Genomic DNA, 24,639 nt, shown 5'->3' on the forward strand with positions numbered 1-24,639 from the left:
GTGTGTCCTTGATTTATATTCATGTAGGTGCCAGTTTTACCTTATTTATCGTCAGACACATGTTGGCCCCAAGGAAGTGAAATAATATGGGATAGAATATTTTACCGGTGGTATTCATCCAAAGCACAGCGAAGAGTGATCCAGGTAGGAATATGACATCCACATTCATAGATTGTTTTACATTGTAATTTTAATATGAAATAACTTGGAGAAACAGTTTTAGTTTGGGAACTGTGGAGACTAAAATATTGAATGTTCTCCCCTCAGGGACATTCGTCATTGCTTCCAGGACAATGCTGGCCCTTTTCAGGTGAAAAAAGGGCATTTAGTCGTCTCCCTGTCCCACCCAGTCGCCATCACTCACGTGACACTCGGCCACATAACAAAGAGCCAGTCCCCGCATGGATATATCGCCAGTGCGCCCAGGGAATTCTCAATCTACGTAAGTCACATTTTCTGACATTATCCTCAAAATGTCCTGCATACTAGTCAGTGTTATATTCACAGAGTGCAAAACTACAGGCTCAGCTCATCTCTGTCTCCTTTTCTTCTCCAGGGAATGAGAACCACAGAGGAGGAAGGCACCTATCTGGGTACACTAGTTTATGATGAAGAAGGAAAAGCATTTCAGACCTTCCATCTGCCTGTGAGTATGATATACTGTAAGTGAGCCAGTATAGCTTTCGTGGCTGTACTGTTTAATTAAGCACAATAATAAACACTGTGAGTGTGAACACGTGTCACTGTTACAGCTCTTTCTAATGACAGTATTTTTCTCTTGTCTCTTACCACCATCCAGACAAAGGCGTCTTCAGACATGTGAAGCTACAGATAAACAACAACTGGGGAAACATGGACAACACCTGCCTCTACAGCTTCAGGGTTCACAGTAAGTGAAAGTGAAGGAATATCAATCTCAAAACATCTGAATTAGGCGAAATTTGACCGTGTGTAATGTGACATATTAGCATAAATATATAAATTAGATTTTTAAAAATAGGATGTTCACAGGATTGTTTTATAATGAAGGTTGTTTGGAATGTTTTGTCTATTTTCAATTATCAAAGATCATAATGTGTCTTTAACTGTAGCAGAACTTTACTTTTATATTCACACTGCAGTTTGTATATCAACAACGTGCCCTCTGGATTTTTTAACAGTTAAAACAATCAACAATTATTCATCAAGCATTACATTTTTACTGTCCTGGTTGCTTCGGAGATTGTTCTAACGCATAGGTGTTTCTTTGACCAAAACTATTAACAAGGATTTCAACAAAAACATTTTTTATTTGTGAGTTAATTGTTTGAAAATGCCATAGTATGCAAGAAGAATTGATTTTGTATATCAGGTGAGGGTAAGAATGTACAAGTAATGGAACACAGCTATTTTCTCAGCCGCTGCAAAGATGTGGACACAATTTTGGACCAGAAGAGCGTTAAAAAGTAAAAATGACAAACAATAGCGCTTAGCCTTTTATTTTGAAAGGCAGGGAACAGAATCAAAACAAGCATGGAGGACAGCAGTAAAGCAGGCGGCCAGTGGAGGGAGAGTAAAGTCTAAGACCTCATTAGTATTCGGGGTCCCGCCACACAATGTTTTTAGCATTAAGCCATAAAGTCAAGTTGCCATTGCCATGTTCGCTTCTGTAAACACCATTGTGGGTCACTTCAGGAGCGTGAGCTGTTCACATTTAAAGACGTAATGTGAACGGCCAAACAAAAAATCTAATTTGAGCAATAAATTGGAATTGTGTATTAAGGCCGGCAGTGTGAATGTAGCTTTAGTCTACCCAGAGTCTGCAAGTTGTCAATATTAAATCATAGCCCTGCGCTAGAATTCAGAATAAATGCACGCTTTTCCTCACTCAAGTGCTGTGTCTAAGTCTAAAAAAATTATTTCCAACATTTGTAACATAAATTGAAGGGTACATAGGATGTTGCCAAGCCACAGAAACAGTGATTTGCTGAGCACTGACAGAGTTTGTTTTAGATTAGCCTTGAAATAGCTACAACACAGAGCCAACTATTTTCAGCAGTATGATGATGTGCTTGTCAGAGCTTTGAGCTCCAGTCCTCATTGTTTAGATCAAATACCTTTTCCTCTTTTTTTTTGTTTCATTCCACAGGAATGAGTTCCATTCATCCATAGTTGCTTGGAAAATGTACTTGCCATGTGAGATCTGTGAAGTGTTGTTTACAAAGCTGCAACCATGTGCTCATAAAACTTAATGTTACAGTGTTTAAATTGTTTTACCTGACAAAACAATAGTTGAGTTCTGTGCTGTGAGAGACTGGTTTGACATAGACTACAAAAGGCCCTATTGTGGTAGAGGAAGAGGCAATAATGTCTTGTCATCCTTTCAAGATGGTGTTCTCATCCTTGTAATCAATGTCAACTACTCTTTAAACATCATATGAGGGGCTATTTCCTGCTACTCGATACCTGTGTTTTGGGATCATAACCCTCAAGGACGTCATATCCTGACATGGAGGTCTTAGAAGGTAATAATAAATGAATTAGCTTTCTAAGCAACGGCTTAAAAATCAATCAAATAACAAAATTGTAATACAGCCATTAATAAAAGTTCAGTTTTCCACAGAATGTGAGAACAGTGATTCAAGCTGCTGAGAGATTACAGTAACTGCAGTGAACACACAGTGTGTAGATACATCTTAATTATATAACAGTAACAAAAAGAAAAGGTAAACATACAGAAGATCCTAACAGGTGCAGTTGCAAAACACATTCAGTAACATTTTCCTGGGAGATTGTACTTTATGGCAGATAGAGTTGCACAATGAAAGCGAGACTTATAGGGAACCAATCTAAATACTGGTGGTGTCATTATTCCATAACCATTACATTGTGAAATGAAGATTTACTTTATTATGATAAAACCTATCTATTGCCACTTTCACGTAGCTGCGGATGTGGAGGTGAGCTTAACATTCTTTTCAACATAAGCAAAGAGCCTTAGTCAGAGGAGGGAAAGTGTCAAAAAGTTAACAAAATAAAGTTTTATTCTGTGTTCTTCATTAATTCGTAACTTAAAAATATTGTTAAAGATTGAAAGAAAATATCCTGAAAAAAAGTCCTGCTTTCTGAAATAGAGGTTCGGAGCTACGGCCACTGGACTGCAGCTGCTACATGCTCTTGTAAACACTGATCCAAAACAAAAGACATAATGTCTGTCTTTGGAGGCCAGAAAAAAAGTCCATTCTGATTGTAAGTACATGTCTGTGACCTGATGCTATTTTCATTTGCTGAGCTCGTCCCACAGTGAGGCTGCGACTTCTAATTTGGTGAGAACACTGGAGTCTTTACATGTAAGTAACTTTATTCTGAAAACAAGGGGCATGTAAGACTTATTATGAGACACTCCAGAACAGCTACAGATCCAGTCAGACAGACCCTGCGCCCCAAGCTGAAGACATGAGAGGTTCAGCCCAGAGAAGAAAGAGGGTAAAGGCGCACTCACACTGTCCATCCATACCGTGCCCAAGCACGCTTCACAGCTAAAGTCTAGTTCGTTTGACCAGTGTGAGTGCAACTGTACCCCACCCAGGCACGGCACGCTTGCTGGCCGCAGCCAGGTTTAGGTAGGTGGGCTTTTGTACAGGCACCCATGTAACCCATGCACCCACACACATGCACACGCATATATATCTTTGTTGTGGTAACACCACAGAACAGCATAGCACAGCTGGAAGCGAGGAGCCAGGAGCTGTCTGAACTGTGATCAGTTTTGTAGTAGAGACAACCCACCACAGAAGACTGCATATTGTGCCACCCTCAGCGAGACCAGCAAGGCTTTGTTTGTTGTTGTTTTTTTTAAGAAAAAAAAAAGCTTTACTATTCAGTATGTTCCTTCCTATGTCTCTTTTATTCTTCATAAACTGCTAGTGTGACAGGTGTAGGTAATAATCGCAATCATGATAATTAGTAGTCGCAGTATTCTTATTAGTTGCATTATTATCATTAGTAGTAGTATCATTATTATTATCATTATTATTATTATTATTATTATTATTATTATTATCTTTATTAATAACAGCATCAGTAGTAGTTTTGGTATTATTATTATTATTATTATTATAATAAAAATGGGAGGGGCAAACTACCACATGTCCCAAAGGTGACCAATGAGTGAGGGATTTCCTGTCCAAGGTGATTTTACTTATGAGCTGTCTGTGGTTTCATCCAATGGCTGTTTGTGTCATTCAGGCAGGCCAGACGATTGTGACATTGAAATGCTAATTAGAGCCACTCGCACCTAGCGGGGGTTGCGCGTATACCCACCCACCCCCCCAAATGGTTTCAGCAGTTATCGACAGTTATGAGCACGGGTGAACTTCCCAGTGAACTGCTGATAACTGCTAGGAATCCCGGAAGTTTGCGTGAATAATCAGGAATTCACGGGCCCGACATTACATGTACCATGCAATCCATGCCGTTTATTGATGAGAGAAGACATGGGCGTGTTCACAGGAATCTGGCGCAGAGGAGCTCGGTGGTAGAGGGGGCGGGGCGTGAGAGTTGTAAACATTCAAAATTTGACTGAGTCAACTCGATCTGACAGACTTGCCGACTGCAGCTTTAACTGATGAAAACACAAAAACACTCTAAGATAGCTCTGGATAACCTTTCTTTAGTAAAGTTTACTATCCTCCGTGAATATGCTATTGATAGGAATGTGGGCAGGTTTTATTTTGGCTCTTAATCTTCCTCTGAACGATCCCAAAAGGAATAATACTATCAAGTTTTTAGCTACTCTTCTCAAGCTAAACCTGACAGTGAATAGTATGTAACCATGTTAATTTGCCTAGACAACGCCTGGACATAAAATATTAAAATATTATTTAAAAAAAATTACATACATTAATTACTGTTGACTAAAACAATAAATGACTAAAATGTTACAAAGGTAAGGTCACATTTTCTTTACAGCATAGCAACATAGACACACCACACTGAACTAAAATTAGATATTTTATATTTTCCCCATTATGAATTATGTGTTTGTATGTTTATGTGAGTGATGGTACATTCTACTGTGCTATCCTAAAGTGGTGGAGTGAAAATGAAAATGATATCCGTGCCAACTTTAGAATCACCTTAACATAAAATTAAAAAAAGAAACATAACCCTGTTGCTGTCTGCAGCAGAGCTTGTCCATATCTATGATTTGTTAATATCATTGTTGTGGGATTAGAGATTATTCATTATGGTTGGCGGAGTGGTTTCTGCATTATTTCCAAAGCAGACGTCTCGCGGGAGAATTAATTGATCACCTAGGTACCACCTTGCACTTCCACCACGTTAATAATAAGGATTAAGTACGAGGGAGTTTTGATCTATCACACGAAGCCGGCAGGAGAGAGTAGATAACACACAAATGGCTTCTTCTCGCTCTGTATTTAAACAAGTAATAATACATGCTGGTTTTATATCATGCACTTCCTCCTCCCTTTCTCAGGGCGTGATCACATTATCCTTTTGGCCGCGGCCAAAACCGGTTTTTCAGCTAAAGTCTAGTACCTTTAAGTAGTGTGAGCGCACCCGCTCCGCGCTCAACTGGGGCCAGCTGGGCCGCCACGGCCCGGTTGAAAGAGGTGGGCTTTAGCGGAGCCGTTTGCACATGTACGAGCACGAGCGTGCGCACGTGCACGCGCACGAGCACGAGCCCTACGGCAATAGCGTTATGTCCGCCTGTTCGGACATGTAAATAGAAGGACGGACCATGCGCGGACATTTAACAACAACAACAATGGTGGTGAAAGGTTCATGTTGGTGTGGTGCGGAGGTGGAGTGTTTACTGCAGATTTGGTCGGATGAAAATATTCAAAAACAGTCGACAAGACGCACAAAAACTGTCTGTGGAAAGATTTGTAAACAAAGCCACACACACGCGATCAATGCGTGTGACGTGTTACGGCTTGAAGGCGTATGGACAGCAAGAAGCATTGGCCGAGGCCCTGGTAGTGTGAGTACAAACGGGGCTGGGGCGCGGGGGGGAGAGGGAGGGGGGACAAGTACCCTAAAGTCCGGGTCTCGGTCCGGGAGGATAGTGTGAGCGCGCCCTCAGAATAAAATACTTCATGGTGGTAACTTTCAATCCAACCACAAATGCTAATTAGTTTGGAACCTCTCAATTTATTTTTGATTTCCAAAGGACGATATCAACGTGTTAACAACATGTGATGTAGGGCTGAGCAACCAGTGACCAGGTCTGCTTGGTGTAGATGGCCAATCACATTACAGTAGTACTGCCAATCACAGGACATTAGGATTGTTTTGGTGCAAAGCAGGTGGGGCAAAAATAACCAAAGCATAAGCGGTGGACAATGTACACTACTATATCAGGCAGAGATGAGCTGGCATATGAGGTGGTAAATTAAACTTTTACCAAATCTTGTCAGAAGTGCGGAAACAATTTTCAAGAAAAGTTGTAAGTACATTTGTGTACTATATATTGTGTACTATATACCATCCAGTGCGGTAGGGGCTCCGGAAAGGTAGAGTTTTCGCCATCTTATTCGAAAAATGTCTTAATGGGGCCATAGACATACTAAAGATGCATTTCAAGCTGCACCAATGTTATGAAATGGTATACACAGCCAGTCTCGTTTAAAAGTGTAGTGAATATTGAATGGAAGAATGAAAATTTATGTGCATAATGTATTCATATTTTATTTTGCTGAAACTAGATTTTTATATAGCTATCAGCCATATTTAGCATTACAAAAGTTATCTATATGACACGTTCGCAAATCTTAGTTGACGTTAGCTTAGCTGTGTTCCCAGATTCACAAGAGTTTTTTGCTAAAATAGAAACCGGTCCCAAACAAAGCTAATGACTGACAAAATAAATTTTAGTGGAGATAGGTGGATTATGAAAAATGGGTCCAATATTAAATTCTGTGACTATTGGGCAAAAGAATCATTCATAATCTGTGTTCATGTTCACCTACTGTAATCAATACACTGAGGACCTGCTGCTAGTCTCCTTAAGAAGCAGGGCAGTGGAGAAACACATGTAGATACAGGAAATGACTATGAGTTGCGCCGTCTCGCTACTAAAACGTCTCTGATAGCGCTCCTTTGCACAGTCATTGTCTCAAACAAGTTCCATGTTAGATTAATGGCTGTTAATGGCAGTTCTCATGGAAATCTGTCTAAAGTGGATGGGGACCAGACGCAACTGCCAGAGCAAATAAAACATGAGCTCGCAGATTAATCTGGTTCCCAGGCAACTGCTCCAGTAGGCCACCCAGCAAATGGCTAGGCAAATGAGATGTAACTGTGACGCTTGTGGACCGTGATGAACTCTGATGAATGAAGTTTACTTCATGACCGGTAGGGGTTTTCTCTCAGCTTTTAATACATAACTTTGGGTGTACTGACAAGACTTCCCATCAATGTGCAAATCTGACACTAATATTTAAAACAAACAGAATTTGTCTCACATAGAAAAGTGTCTCACAAAGCTGGGATTGGGATATTCTCTTAGATAAAAGTTTTTACCGATAACAGCAATAACAATGGCTACATCACCTTGGTTTGCCTATTAACCAGTAGGAGGTTTCAATGCAATTTAGTTTTTTTTATGAAATTAGTGGCTACAGATGGTGACAAGGTAAACATTAAAAAAAAATAATCAGATACATAGATATATATATATTGAGAAACAGACTGCTCACAAAATACCCATAGAGTCTTCTTTTGACTTCAGCATCATCTCAGCCTTTGTTGAGGGCTGTGATGTATCAGTAATTCTTTGAATTTTGTTTACCGTGTCAAATCTTTTCATCGTTTGCTCTGATGCTCACTATTTTTCTGAATACTGAGCTCCTGAAAATAAGCCAGAAAGCATGTCCTCTTACTTTGCCAACCAGCAACTGTGGAATGTCATGTCATTAGCTGCAGCATAACTGCATATTGAACATTCATTATAGCCATTTGGATATTCATTGCATTGTATCTTTTTCACCCGTTTTGACATGTTTGAAAACAACTAAACTGTTAAGCAAATAATCTCTCCGCCTGTCTGTCTTTCCGTATGATCTTCCCATATCTCGAGAACCGTTCATCAAATATACTTCACATGTAGAGGGGGAGTTGCCGGGGACCCAAATAAATGCACTGTCAAATTTGGTACAATTTGACAAAATGGTTGCGCTATAACAACAAACTTTACGTTTTGACCTGTAACTTTGGAACTGGTCCAAGCCAAAAAAAGTTGCTTTTAGGGATTTTTGATATTCCATACGCATGAACGCTTTGTGCTATTGCAACCACATTTGCTGGACATGTGTAGATATGATGTCTGAGTGGTCATGAGAAATATGGTGCCATCTGGCCAATATGTAGCACTGTCACACCACCATCTAACTATAAAGGAAGGAATCTCTGTCTGTGTGCATGTATGACTGCATATCTCAAGAACCACTCATCCAATTGCCTTCACACTTGGTAGTTGTATTGCTGGGAACCAAAAGTGCAGTGTCAGGTGTGAAGTCGATCGGATGAGCATTTCTTCTCGCAGTAAAAATCTAAAACGTAGTTAATGTCAATGTTGGAGATGTTTTTTTTATGTGGTGAAAGCTTATTAAAAGCGCATATATCTGTTCGAAATATTTAACTTCTGTCAATTTTGTCATGGGAGTTTCTTTGCAAGAGCTGATTTTGGATGTTTCTTTACTACGTGTGATTATTTCTGTTGAACTTGTGTATTTATGTTAGCCTGAAGTGTGCACATCTATCGTAATGAAACTATTTAAAAAGATTAATTTCAGAGTAATGTTATGCCTTCCATAAAAAGCCATCTAGATATATCTATTCAATCGTGTTTCCCATTTAAAAGATAATTGGACTTCTTCCCTATGGACATAGATTGGGGATTTCTTTGTTTTGTTCAATGGGAGGAAATGTGATACAATTTGCCCTTATGTCCCTGTAGTCTCTGTAACCAATTTCCCAAATGTTCTGGGACATCACGAATGTTAAGGCAATTGAAAGTTTTAGTGGGATGCTGTGCACTGGTGAGCGGAAGCAGCAAATTCAGACGAGATCACAGATGGAGAGAACAGAAGTGAATACAGCTGTGTTGTGACTCCTCATAACTGTGGCAAATTAGGTCTGAGCCTTTCCTAACACAGTTTTAAATAAAGGAGTTTAAAGTTTTTCTGTCTGCCTGACTTTCACTAATTTACTCACACACAAGCACACAGAAACATCATCTGTCATCTCTAAGCAGAGCAAGTGCCAGATAAAACTGCACACTCACACTGTTGTTGAATTGGAAAGCAATTCTTTTGATTTATTTTCCAACACCACCTCCTTACTTTAAAATGTCTAATTATAAATCTCAGTGACGACAGTAACCTGAGGGGCAGATTTATTTATAAAAACATCACCGAACAAGTTGATCAAAGGCTGTACAAAGCCAATAAAGATATAAACGCACAGGTTAAAGACTGATAGTTTGGATCCCTGCACTGTTAGAGAAAAGGTGTATGTGGAAAGTGTTTAAGCAGTGTCTGCTTCAACAGCTGTGGTGTGCTTCAGGAAGCCATGAATGTGTATAATTGAATTGGGAGGCTACCAAATGTGCAAGAGATGAAGAGAAAGCATAATGATACAGATGCACAATAATATATGTTTAGTCATCTAAGTGGCAACTTCAGTGCCAATGCAGATAACTGATGTTTTCATAGAACAGAAAACAGGATTTTTTCCTATGTCATACTACCTTTTTAAAATGTGTGTAATGGTGAAAATTGGATCATAATGTAGGCTGTAGAGGAAAAGCCTGAGTTAAAATAAAATGTCCTCTGTACTGTTTTACATTAAATAGCAATAGAAAAGTAACTTATTACTCACATAGAGCGGGAGAAAAATATCTACTCTGTTACAGCCTTAGACAGCTTAACATGTGCAATGTGTGTATAATTGTGGAATGAATGAACTCAGTAACTATCCCATCATGTGTCATAGAAAGAAATTACATCTTGCGTGGTGCGCAAAACAACACTTCACTCCTGACTTTGCTCCAGTGGAGCTGTTCTGTGGCCTTCAGCTGAGGGCTGTGCTTGAACTGGAATGCTCCCAACTCTGGGCACATTGAACTGTGAGAATGTGAAGCAAAGCAATGCTGAGCCCAAACTGTCCTGAATGAACACTGGCTAAAAACCCATCTGTAAATTTGTCACCAAATGCAGATTTCGTCACTGCTTGCTCTATGTCTGCAACAACAAATCAACCTTCCCCGTCCCCAGCTGAGGACCTCTGTCAACCCTGAAGCTCGAAAAAGCCTGACAGCCATCTGCCAGCAGAATCTGGTAGAAGCCGTTGCCACACATTCATTGCTTTGCATCGTTGTTATGGTTACTGGTCCATAACAACCGTCTCCTGGGAGCCCAACAAGCACTTGAGGAGTCGTGTGACGCAAAGAGGAAGAAGGTAAAATCAAGCAGATCAGCAAGCCTGCCAATGAAGGTGCTTTTGTCAACTGTACATCCGTCACCTGGTCTTCACATCTACTGGGCTGCTTCACTACCAACAAAACTGGATCATATTACATAAGAATACTTTACCAGGCTCAAAAAAGGGGAAAAGTATATGTAAATGAAACCCTACAGCAGAGAGGATTAGGGAAAAGGAAGTGGGATGATCGGTTATGTAATAGGTTGAGAAAATGTGGCTTTGACTTTGTACAATTTCTGGTGTTGTTTGTCCCACAGCGGCTTATTAGCATGAGTGTATTGTATCATTTTGCTTATTCATGAATACTGAAGTGCATCTGCATATGGCTTACTTGCAGCAGACACTGCAGGAGAAGAGCAGACCATGTAGTGCAGACTGACAGGCAGCTTCTAAAAGCGATAATGATGATGTACTTTTATTTGTTTGGTGGTTTTTAATAGAAGTTTGACTGTCGTTTGAGTTTATTTTCACTTTAGAGCATTTTGAGGTTTTCATCATCTGTGTCAAGTTCAACTGAAGGAAAATGATAATGCTTAAAACCTAGAACCTCTCTCCAAAACAATAAGTATGTGATTATGCTTGGTACAATTATATATTTTTAATACGATGTAGTAGTATGGATAGAAATAGAAAACGCTAAAAACTTTTCGGCCCTAACCTTTGTCCACTGTGTACCTCCACACACTAATTATGGGCGTAGTCTCTGTGACGTCACCCATAGAGCCATTGTGAAGCTCATTGTTGGTGGCTTCGGTCATTGCCATCTTGGCCTGACTCAACCTGCTTCTGGCTAATCAAAAAATGGGCAAAGAGGTGGTGCGTAGATGGAGCAAAGGCAGGCTGAATGAAGCCTACAGGCTTTGCTAGATGGCAACAACCTGTCACTCAAAGCGGCCACACCCTGAAATATTCAGCACTTTAAACCTCAAATTATTTTAAACAGGTGAGAAAAATTCATCCCCCGTATAGTTGTCATGAATGGAAAGCTAATCTATAGAGACCAAAAAATCCTTTTTGTACCAGGCTGTAAACATGTTTATTTCTGCTGTAAAGTTGGACATTAAAACATAAGGATCCATGTGGATTGACACTCATTTGGAGCAAGCCTCAAGTGGTCTTTCGATGAACTGCAGTTTGTGGCACTTCTGCATTCATTTCTCAGCCCTTGTGGTTGCCTATTGTGTACTTCAACCAAAACCTTAAGGGTTGGCGGTTAAATCCCTGGCTGAAACTGACTACATGCCCTTTAGCCCTTTAGACTTTTTGCATTTTTCTCACCTTCTGTAAAAAAAAAAAAGGAAACATTACTGTCAACTGTTAATTTCTCTGTTAAGTGATTGCTTTCCCAATAAACATATTTTAAAACAGCATGCCCTGTAGCCAGACACTGAGCCCCAAATAGCTGAAAATAGTTCAGTTGATACCATAAAACCTCTACATTAATGCAGTCCACTTGCAGGAGTCTTCCCACTACTATATGGTGTTGGCTGAAAGACCTTCATCCTAATCATCACCACAGAGAACCCTGTTTGTGCAGCCACCTCACATCACGGAGAGTTTACACTCTGTTATGTAAACTGACAAAACCATAAGCGTCCTTATGCCAAAAGTGCTGCATAAGTGAATCCTGGTTAAAGCAGGTCACAGATAATTGTAAACAACTCCAAAGATATACCTACATAAAACATGGATGTAGAGCGGGGCTGCAAAGATGTAAATGATTCATCCCACACGAACGAATAAACCAAACAATATGGAGTTTGTGTTTGAATGTCTTTGCCAGCGCACGAGTAATGGTGGACTACCTTTCACCCTTTACATATTGTGGACAGAAAATTGCCATTGGTATACCTGTGCATCGTTACCACGACAACCACTGTTGTCGTGTGTGGTCAGTGAATTACAAAGTGAACCGTCGAGCATAAAGATAGTTTAAAAAAATCGTTACAGTTTCCTGCAGTCTGGGAACTGCTACAGTCTTTACCAAAGGAATTAGGATTCACAGCCACAAAAAGGCGCTCCAGGATCGATGGACGACGTCTGGGAGCCTGAGGAGCCACTGAGGGACTGCAATCATCATCAGTCCTCTGCTGACTGATTATTATAGTCTGTCGATGAGGATATTAAGGCTGCCCCATTACATGACAGGGATATACGCACAGTCCTGCATAAAAGTGCAGTACACGCATGCAGGTGCAGGTATTAAATTAAGTGCACATACTAAGGTTATCATTAATAAAAATCAAATTCACAGATTTAATTACTAAGACCATGGTCAAGACAAGCTTCTTATTTCACACCAGTGGTATTGTCAGCTTAAAACTGACACATTTCCTATGAACACTGTTGCTTCCCAGTTTTGTAAAGCAAGAGTGACTCTCACAAGCTTCATGTCCCCTGCAACATTTTCATCCTCAAAACATCCAGAGAATCTACTGGGTCCAGCTACCTGACTATTCAATAGGCTATGGGAAACAGTTTGGACGATAACATCTGCCATCACCACACACTCTGAAAGCTTTAGCTCCATTTGCTCAGGAGGAATAGCTACTCCTTTCACTTGTGTGCCATGAAGCAAAACAACATGAGTCGTTTAGGAGAAATGTTGAACATGATGCAAATCCAGGGCCCATCATGCTTTTCTTGCTGCAAATCTAGTCCAAATTCTGTTAGTCGTTAGTGAAGAGGAAACATATTTTGAAAGTTATTTCTGCACTGCCACCAACTTGTAAGTCATAGTGTTCTTAAGGCATGGTAAAAAATTGCTGTATACTGTAGGTCGCTTGTGTGAGCATCTCATTACGTCCCATATTGTTTATTGACGACGGCAACCTCTAGTGGCTGTAGTAATTATTACAGGAGCAAAGGAGGAAGTCATGACGTAGAATATGAACGCCAAAGTCTGTGTAGGGAGCAGGGCCTGGTGGATGGATGGATCAGACAAACACCAGACTTTCCACCACACACTACTGTTTGTGTCCCGACACGTATGTGACTCATTTTAAGCCAATCCATGATCTTTTCCTTAACCTTACTAAGTAGTTTGTTGCCTGAAGTTGACCAAGTAGTTTCGTTTCACAGAGTTAACCATGTGTTAAAAACTGTGACTGTTTACCAAAATTAAATAAAACGGTCATATATGTTGTTTTGGGAGCCATTGGCAAAGAACTTGAGTCTGTTGCTTAGGATGTGTTGGTAAAATTCACATCTGCTGATGGAATCGCATCAGCCACAACAGGCGTACAGTGGGGGGCCTCACCTACTACCTAGCCCCTTACATCTGGCACCCTTGCTCAGACCACACCCATTTTCATAGTCCAGCTTTATTTTGATCTTAGCTACACACCTGTACCTCTAACCTGTGACTGCATCTTGCACTGTTGTGATGCTAGACAGACACCTGGCAAAATACAAATACCTATAAATATAATAATAAATATAATATATATATACCTATAAATACCCATATCTAAAGGGTAGTGAGGATGGTCAATCTTATCTTCCTGTGTGTGTGTGTGTGTGTGTGACACACACACACAAAGCCATCTGCGTCAGTCCGAGCTGTGCAGCAGTTTGTTTAATGATTAACCACTCCAGTGCCTTGCTGCATCATTTTAAGCAGAGTGAATAGGTGGTGAAAGGCCATACGTTGGAAATGAGAGGTAGCTCCCATCATTAATTGCACACACACACACACACACACACACACACACACACACACACACACACACACACACACACACACACACACACACACACACACACACACACACACACACACACACACACACACACACACACACACACACACACACACACACACACACACACACACACACACACACACACACACACACACACACACACACACACACACCATGGACAGTAGGGAGGAGAGGCAGAAATACACCCTGCTATTCTAATTATGTGGAAGCAGACTAATCTCATCAGCAAGTCTAACGAATTTCTCCCAGGGAAAGAGAGAAAAGAGGAGATTCTGAGAGCGAAGTTTGATTTTTCTGTCTCATCATTTCATTCTGTCAGAAGAAATATCAACAGATGGAGCAAAGCAGGCTGGGGTTAGGTTGCGCAGACTCCTATCCCTTATTATCTCAAGTGTATACAAGGTCACGCTGTTGCCCATTCCTCACGTTCTGAAATATGCAGGTTTCATATCAACTTTTAGGTAAGGAGCAGCACGTTATCATTATGATCTATGACACGTTAGTCTGACCCCATATCCAGTGTGGATAAAATCAGGATGGAGGACTGTTCATTTCCTCCAAAGCTGAACAGTTGGGTGATTTAGCCAATGTGCGAACGGATAACAAGCTTGTTTTGTTCCCCTACTGATATCATTTTATATCTTTAGAACTTTCTGTCAGAGGTTTGTAGCTTAAGCTTCACACCGCCCACAGTGAGAAAAAAGTACATAAAAACTATTGACCAAGTAATTTAACAGCTGAAAGCCGAAAGTCATATCTGTGTGAACATTTCACCTCAGATAAAAATACTTTTTTCCCCTTGTTTCAATTAAGCACAGAGATAATGTAGAGTCGAGATGACCTCTGCTGGAATCTCCTCAAATCTCACTGAACACAGTGAATTAAATCTCACTTAGCTTTTGGGATATATTTGCCCTCTGGTCAAGTATTATGGCGTTAAGAGAACAGAGACACCCAAAGCATCCATGAGTCCCTGGAAGATATCTGGCCACAGTAATTATTTTTAACGTTTTAGATTGTTTAAATGACTGGCATTATCTGAAGTAGAGGGACTGAAGAAACAAAGTTGTTCATGGTCTTACTACGGTAGATTGTGATCTGCACGCCCCAAGTTGGAGAAGCAGTGAGGAGGACAAGAACGGAAGCTAAGACAAACAATCCCGTTAAAAGTTTACACAGGGGATACTGTAAAAATACTGTGAAATTACTGTTTTTGTGGCTGGTGGCTTTAAAGAGAGCATAGAAGGCTTCAGTTTCCCCCACGGAAATTTGGTTGTTTGTCTGCAAGGTAAAGCGGTGAAAATATTCTAAATAAAGCATACACTTAAACTGATTTTTTTTTCTTCGTTTTTTAGGCTTTTTAGGTTACTGAAATACATTTAGCTGCTGCCATCCATCGACTGCAGTTCTCCCGCCTGCTTGGCCGAACTGCGGGCGTGCCGACACATATGGACTGTAGGTAACACGCTGACTATGGATAAGTACCTCATACAAGTCCACTTAAAAAAAACTGAACTTGCCCTTTTACTCAACACAACTACAGTAATGTAACCAAGTAAATTGTTCACAGTATGGTTATGTTTAGTCATGTGCAACGTGTCAATGTTTACACATGGTCTTTCTTTAGGTTCCATGAGAAAGAGCAAGTGCAGTAAGAAAAACAACAACAATATTACAAAGTGATTCAAAAAAGTGCCCCCACCTTCTGTTGTAATTTGGACACCCATGACAGCAAGTGATTAACCCCACTGCCTCCACTGCTTTTAGATACAAAGAGAAGTGTCCTTTGCCATTTAAAAATATATCATATCATGTAACACCTACTACACAAGCCTTTAGTGCAGATACAAAGTGCATACTTAAGTGCCAAGCATGCAGAGTCTACGTACAAAATGCCCTTACCATTAAATAAAGCGATGAAACAGACCGATTTCAAAAGACTGCATGAGTGTTCTTCAATCCCAACAGCCCCAATATTCAAGTTTCTAAAAGCTTCAATCTTCAACTAACATCAATATATATTCAAAGAGAAGCAAGCTTGAGCAAGCACATTGCGACTCTGTATGTGAGCTCTTGTATGTCTGTCTTTGTAAGAATTTGATATTTAGACCTTGAAAGTAAGGACAGCTGAGTTCCTGCTTATAGTGACTTCCTGGACAAGTAACCAGCAGAGACGCAATTTCTACAATTTTTGTAACAATAACAAACATATTAATGTTAATTAGTGATGCTGCTAGGCAGATTATGTTATCTTGGTTTTCTATTTTGGTCAGAGCCAGACTAGTTTTTTATGCTAAGTTGGGCCATAAAGAGTTTTTTTCTGAGCCTTTTTGTATTTCTTTTTCAAATCCTAATAACTAGGGAGCACCCCCTTGAGAACAAGAGCTGCACCCAGCATGTTTTTTCAGTGCAGAGAGCATTTTTAACATCCTTCACTTGCGCATCTCACATAACAGATTCACTTCCATTTCATTAAATGGATCAATCCACATTGATTTGTCTCACAGAAGCCCCCCATACTCTTTAATGATTCAGGTCTATTTTTTTTGCTTTTAGTGAAGCATAATCTGCATAGACAGCTGTTAAAAATGACATACAATTACAATACCCAACTGTTTATGTGATTTGTCTGCGTGTTCCAAACAGATTGCCCTAATTCGCTGCAGTGGATGGGGAAGTTGAATCACATTTCACATTTCTTCCCATGGAGCTGAAATGAAAACATTTCTGCTATCTGTCAGCCTGATGAAGGCAGTTTAGAGACAGCCACTGTCCACTCAGCTCTCCAGGAGCTGCTGCTGATTGAAATGCACCAACCAGTTCACAATCCCACCTCGCCACATACTTGTCTGAGAGTGTGGATTGGATGAAAGCGAGGCTGACATCTCACCTGAACCCCAAAAATACCAGTATAAAAAATGTTGTAATGATTGTGGTGGTTAAGGTTAGAGACTATGAATTGAATTTTGCCAAAAATAATACTGTATAGAAGTGCAAATAAGTATGCTGGGCGATAGACAAAAAGCCAAAGAAACGTGTAATTAAAGTTACCCATTTGGAATTGTGTGGCCTTGAAATGACCAATAAATTATTCATTATAATAATATGCTCATACTGTCACCTTTCAGCAACAGGAGAGACAGCCCCATTGGCACTGTAGGAGTGATAATGAGGGCAGAAACAGACAAAGCAGATGAACATTGTAAGACTTCCAATAAATTCAATGAAGTAACATTTCTCATTTCACAAGGCTTTGTCAGGCAAACAATAAAGACTTTTGATCCAGATACTGTAAAACTTTTTGAATGTGCATACGCAATATATTCTGTTTGTTTATGGAAGCGATAATGACTCGATATTCCTGCAAAGTGTGCAAAGACTTTCCTTCACGGATGCGCATAAAATACTTGCCTATGATACTTCTTAAAAAAGACTGTTATGTTTTCTTTGTCCAAAACATGTTGTGGCTGAACACTGCACTAGCCTACAACACTGTTCTATTTTCAAGTCATTGCCGCAGGAAAGCAGCATTTGTTAAAAAGTTGCTCCCTTGCTGCGTACATCTTGCTGATTGTACTTTTACCTCTACTGTTAGCTGATATGTTGCCTAAGAGACTGGATTCCCAGGTGGGGAATAAGGTTAATTAACAACCAAAAGCCTCCTGATTACACCAAATTATTTTGTGTGCTTTATATGCAATGTAATCATGCTAATACCCAGAAACAGCAAACTGACATAAAAGAACTAGCAGCGACAAAGGCTGACTGTTGTGCTGCTTCACACCTTCACACACAGGGTGTCAAGTAGCTCACTTGGTAGAGCATGTGCATCATATACTGTACAGAGGCTAAGTCCTTGTCGTAACGGCCCAGGTTTATCTCCGCCCCGCGACCTTTTGCTGCATGTTGCCCCCTCTCTCTCTCCTTCCTATTTCCTATCAACCTTCAGCTGTACTTTCAAATAAAGGCATAAAAAGCCAAGAAAATAATGTCTTTAAAAAAGTTGCAGACACTACAAAGACTACCGCCAACAGCCAATTTGCTTCCCTCCTATCGTTTCTCTTCTCTAATTCATTTAAAAACATATTTTGCTGCTTAAATCCAGCTCTGTGTCATGGCAGTGTGTGCAGATGAATGGTGTTTGGCTTCCTTATGAATTTGAAGTCCACCCTCTAATCGCTAATAGCTTTTGCACTATTTCCTGCTAGCAGAGTCCTGGAATTCATCCTCTTTATCGTTACAGTTGTTCTACTGTAACGTACTGTGGATGGCAGCATCAGAAAAACAAGGCTGAGAATGCCTCCTTTGGGAAGGATTTTTCTAAAGGCTGTGTCAGTTTCTACAGTTACAGTGAACTTGCTTCTGGCAGCAACAAGACAGGAAAAGACTGAAGGGGTCACTGCTTCAAGTCCACTGCTGTGACACTTAAAGCTGATTTTTCTGCCACTGTAAGTTATCTGCAATTTCCCCCAGGGCACAATAGGCAGAAAATGGGTTAGCCATTTGCAGTAAAATAAGGATTAGCCCGTCAATAAATAACCTCACTTTAAATTACCTCTTTAATTTAGCTTGACTCAGCTAAAATGGGTTGTGTCCTATAAGAGAGGTTTGGGGTTGCTGGCAGTGTTCTTTGCAAGTCACCTTCTTATATAGCGCATAGATAACAGCATAAAAACCTTTTAAAGCTTGGTTGTTACAGCTGCATGGAATTTCTAAAGGCAAGAACCCACATCCTCTTAAGGCCAAAAGACATAGGGAACACGGAATTTCTAATGTCTTTTGGCTGTGTCAGAGTTTTTTACCTGCTAGACTCCGTAGTTAGCATGTGTCTGCTGCTAGCTTCACTGTGTGCCATTAGGTTTTAATGCCGTTGTTTCTGCAGGTTTGGAATCTATGCTTCGTTAAGCTTTCATAAATGGTCAGACTGACATGTTGTGCCACGTAAATCCCCCAAAAACATACTCTAAAAACTAGGGATCAACCGATATAAATTTTTATTTTGTCAGCCTCAGCCGATGACCGATACAGAATGCCGACTTTCTTGAGCCGATATTTGGAGCCGATAATACTTTTGCTCCCTCAATTTACATCATGAAAATTGTTATTGAAATTAAAAAGGCATCTCCAGCAACACTGAGCTTCCTGTGGACGCCTGTCTGTAAATAATGCTGGGAAAAAAGTATCGGCAAACTCAGCAGCCTGCAATGGCTGATAAACGTAAAAAACGCAAATATTGGCCGCTAATATTGGCCGACCAATGTATTGGTTTGTTCAATCGTAGCTTAGCAATCTGCACACGCTGAAGCGACATACAGTAGATGGGGCTTTAGAGAAAGCAATACTCGCAATCAAATATTTTTATTTAGCCTCTCCAAAACCAAAAGAGCCAAAGTTGATCTTATCCAACGTAACGCAAATGTTAGCATACCTTGCTAACTAGCTTACTACAGTAGTAACCTCTAACCAATATCATTTCTAAGACAAAGGAGAACTACACCTTGTGAGGTTACAGGCTATGTCAGAAAAACAAGCTGTCTAGTCTTAAAGAGAGCTTACACACAGATGCCATTCTGACACATCCATGTGTGTGTTTCTTTTATACCTGTGAAGATTGAGGGTAAAACACACATGTTCACTAGGAAGGATTGTCAAGTTTTGCAGACAACAACATAGAGAAATAGAATTGTATTTCCACCCTGACAAAATGGCCAGTGATGGGTGACAAGGTTTCAATATCTCAGTTACGTTGAGCTGCAACTTGGGGCCGAAGTTGGCTAAAGCAGCAATGATGAAAACATTCATTCGCCTTAATTTTCTACATTGTTCCTCTGTGCATTGGCGTGCTTACCCTGAAGTCGATGCCTACTGTGGAGATGAAGCTCCCGGCTAGAAAGGCTCCATCTTTGAAGCGAACCAGCAGACAGGTCTTCCCAACACCTGAATCCCCCACCAGCATCACCTGAGACACAGACAGAGACAAGAGAAGAACAGGCTTGGATGATACAAGTCAAAGCCCTGTGTGTGTGTCTTGGAAAGTGTTTGAGGTAGGGGAGGGAAACAGCTCAGATGAAAACTTAGATACACAGGAGGCAGCACAGCACAACACAACACAACACAACACAACCACACACACACACACACACACACACACACACACACACACACACACACACACACACACACACACACACACACACAGATATAGCTTACACATTCCCCAACCTCTCATCTACATAGGAAACAGAGCGTTACATTCACTCCACTGGGAGAGAGCAGATTGTACAGACCAATGGGACACAGAGAGAGATGGGACCAAGAATTTGCCCCCCCATTAGAAAACACAAGACTCTGCTCACTTTTGTACCTTTTGTTTGTGTATGTCATAGTCTGTATAAAGAAGACGGACATCTGAAAATTCAAAGTTGCAATCCGTAAGATTTTCATCAAGTTAATTGTCTTTTAAGTGACTTTCTATCAAAGAGTGATCGAAAACAATGGTGATCATATGACACACTAATGAAAGCACTTGTTCTTGCCTCTTTGCCGAGTATTCCGATCGGTGTATGCTTTAGGGCGTGCTACCTAGTGACCGACAGGTCACTGTGGTAGCACAGCAGAGAAAAAGCACCATCAACTAGTTTTTGGTTGTTGTTTGTGTTTTGTTTTTGTTTTTTTACCCTTTGACAGTTTGGTTTCACTTCATGAAAAATAACATTTTGGTCTACAAAACACCTTGTTTAGCGCATGGTTGCACCTTGCTAACCAAGCTAGCCAGCTAGCGCTAGCTGGTAACCTAGATTTTTAACTGTCTCTGTATTTCTACTGTGTGGGCAGTACATGCAGATGAAAAGGTAACCAGAAAATGATTACTTTAAATGGTTGATAATTATTTTACATAATTATAAATCGAACGTTCTGAAAATGTGTTGGATTGTTAATAACAGAAGTTGGCTGCATTTTGGGATCTGTAGTAGCATCCAGATATTTTGCCATTATGTCCACTGCTGCTAAATAAAAAGCCTCCTCGTATGCTGGTAATTGATCTCATACATAACAGACACGCCTCCCCATCATCTCCTTTCATTGCTGCACTGGACTATAGTTATGGAGCATCTAACTTAATGTTCCTGTTGGCTAATATATTGTAGTTCTCAAACTCCAGAGTAAAAGCACACTTATTATACTTTATTGCATTTCATACATGCAAAATGAGTTTTGGGAGTAAACATGTTGGAAATACACAGCTAGGGACAATTTATTGACATGGACGAAACATTATTGCTCATTTTGGGACTGTGGCCTCATTGGGGAATAACAGTGAAATTAACATTTTTCTGCAAGCCTGCAGAAAAATATCCACCGATTATCCACACAGACACAGCACTGCACAGGCACTTTAATGGAAGCCCATTTCAACCAAGAAAAGAAAAATAGAGGAAAAGCTATGCAGAATGCAGCATTTATATAGCAGTAAACTAATATTTACTATGTAATGATCTGGTGGAGTCTCTCTCTCTCTCTCTCTCTCTCTCTCTCTCTCTCTCTCTCTCTCTCTCTCTCTCTCTCTCTCTCTCTCTCTCTCTCTCTCTCTCTCTCTCTCATCTCCTCTCTCATCTCTCTCTCCTCTCTCTCTCTCTCTCTCTCTCTCTCTCTCTCTCTCCTCTCTCTCTCTCTCTGAAAATTGTGAAAAAGCAAAAACTAACATATAAAGACTTTTACTTTAATAATAATTCATTATTAAAGTAAAAATATTTTTTAATTCACGTAGACAATTTATTCTTTCCTTTGCATGAATGGGTTTCCATACCCACCTGTCTCTCAAACATGCTTAGAAAGTGTTTACAAAAGGACAACTAAATATCCAACCTAACACACAGTTAATGCTGCTGCCTTACAGCGCAAACCATGTCGTATCTGTCTTTTCCTTGAGTGAAGGAAAAAAGGATGCAATTCTTGAAACGACAATGCAAACTTGTGGAATATCAACTTCGAAGAAAGAAGACTATTCTACTCCAGTGTAAATTTAAAGTTTTTTTTATTGGCTGCTTCAACCCTCACACCTTTGTCATATTTACTCATTGACTGCTTGGTTGAATGCATGCCCTAGAATGTCTCACTTGACTTTAAAAGGCATGAGCCGTCAGCTCACCTTGAAGGCGATGTCATAAAACTCTCCGCTGTTGCTGATGGACGGTCTGCTGGGGTAAACCAGTCCGGAGGACGGAGCGGCAGCGGCGCCCAGCCCTTTCCCCGTCCTCCCGCTGCTCGGCGACGCCTTGGGGCTCTTGGAGCTCCCTTTGCCTTTCACTGCCTTCTTCCTGGACATGGCTGTGATCACCTGTTCAGCTCCGAGCAATTTAGATGGAAGAATCAGGAGGAGAGTTTCAAATATGGGCTTTATCTCAGTTCTTTAACACTTTCCCTCGTGGAGTTGTGGTCGGAGCGCGTTATGGCAAAATAAGTTTACCTGTGCGTCAAAATCATGACTTTGCGCGAAGCGTAAAATGGAAACAATTGAACGGGCAAAAGCTGGCTATGGAGCGAGACAGCTGTTGTCCCGGTGGTGCAGCTGGATGACTATAAATCTGACGTCTGCTTCACAGTGTCAACAGCTCCAACTCCGCCCTCTCTCGTATTGTGATGTTGGGAGCGCGTGAAGGCATGGTTTATGTTTCCGTGCGTTTCTAGGGAGATTCCACCCTAAAATGGAAATATTGTCCTTTTACACTAATGCGCAACATTAGTTAATACCAACAAATGAACTCTCTCTAACACGGCAAAAGATAACCTACCGTTTTGTTAATAATGAAACATTAGATGGCACGGATAAAACTCTTGACTTTTTTTTCTAAGATTTTTTTGTGGCATTTTTCCAGCCTTTATTAAACAGGGCATACTTGGTGAGAGAGAGGGAGAGTGAGGAGGATTTTTCATCCTTTTGAATAATACTTTGGGTTTTCAGATTGGAATTAGTGCCTATCACAATAGCAAAGCAAGATGTCCAATATATTTGATGAAAACCTGGCAGCTGCAGGATTTGTAATTATACTGTTCATCTTAAGAAGAGACTGGGTCCAATTTATACCCTATGTTTTAAAGGTAGAGTGAGGGTATAGTTATCATATAAAGCTAGATGGCCTAAGGAAACCATGGTTTCAATTGTGTTATGCTAGCTTGCAAGGCTGTAAATAACGTGTAGATAACAGTTGTTTTGGGTACCTATGAGTCTCCCCTTTACAGGCATGCCCACTTTATTCTAATCACAAGCAATTTGGGACAAATCATGCCGTTTTTTGTTTGTCTAGGTCTTGGTGTCTTAATGTGGAATTTTGCAGGGATTTTTGAGCATTTTTATCAATTATTGAGTGGTTTAAAATAGTTACATTGCACCACCTAAAAAGTCAAAAAGGGTCAATGGTGGGTTTCTTAGGGTTAGTAGATGTAAGTAGTGGAGAAATAAATTGTAAATCAATGTTACCCCCACGTGTGTGTGTGCACATGCATATACTTCATACCACCCCATGTCGGTGTCCTACCTGGGTCACCTAACCCAAAGAGTCTGGGAATGCCACTGATACAGTCTAGTATTAAAATTCTGATTTAGGGTGTAATTTTCTTTTAAAGGTGCAGGTCTGTGTGACAGCTTGTTATAGGAAGCTTCACATTTTCTCCACAGAAAATTCAAGGCTGCATCATTTAATAAAATAATATCCAGATAGCTCCCTCTGGGCTACGGTGAAGCAGCAGGCACACTGTAAAATGTAGGACTTTACGGCTGTATTCACAGTGTGGTCAGCAGGTGCATATTTTACATGAAACATTTGAGATTCAGAGTTGCTCTCAAAGCAGGAAAATAATGTCATTGGTTAAGCCTCAGTGGCTACAGGTAATATGACTGAAGCCCAAACAGTCATCTTTTAACAGTGGAGGACGTGAAATGAATAGAAGAGTTAGGCATGACTACACACCGCAGGACTTGAGGACTGTGCAAAAGTATTGAAGACTGGGACAGAGACTGGGTGGCGTCAACATATTATCACACGTTTATGGAAAATTTCAGAATTCAAGTGAGAGTGTCCATATCTGTCACATATGCCTGTTTATGTTCATGCTATACTGCAAAATAACAAAAGCAGAAATCAAAGTTTAACAGGGTAAAGGCTTAGAGGAAATGAGGTTGAATGAGCTAGCAAAAACCACCATAAAATGAGGATCAGTATTTTTACAATAGATCACATAACTACTAATTTATGAACAGAGTTGCCCATAGTGACGAACCCACAGAGAATTATCACCTGATTGTCGGCTCCAAATGACTGTAATGTTCTTCTGTAACTGCTGGATGTGTAAATGAGAAACTGTTCGCTAACAAGTTCACCATAACAACTTAAAAAGGCGATAATCATAGACTGCGTATGAAGATGAA

At 40.4% G+C, this 24,639-nt stretch overlaps 1 protein-coding gene across 1 annotated transcript in view; it reads right to left on the minus strand.

Moving 5' to 3' along the window:
- rab26 (RAB26, member RAS oncogene family) overlaps positions 1-22,545 on the minus strand; it is a 104,953-nt gene extending 82,408 nt beyond the window's left edge. Inside the window, exons 1-2 of the mRNA XM_083933054.1 lie at positions 22,363-22,545; positions 20,062-20,172 (exon numbers count right to left, since the gene is read on the minus strand). Of these exons, the coding sequence (XP_083789180.1) occupies positions 20,062-20,172; positions 22,363-22,539 (288 nt within the window). The 5' untranslated portion in view covers positions 22,540-22,545. The remainder of the gene's footprint in view (positions 1-20,061; positions 20,173-22,362) is intronic.
- Positions 22,546-24,639: the final 2,094 nt, after the last annotated feature.

The sequence above is a fragment of the Echiichthys vipera genome (assembly GCF_963691815.1).
Source record: "Echiichthys vipera genome assembly, chromosome: 18".
Lineage (NCBI taxonomy): Eukaryota > Metazoa > Chordata > Actinopteri > Perciformes > Trachinidae > Echiichthys > Echiichthys vipera.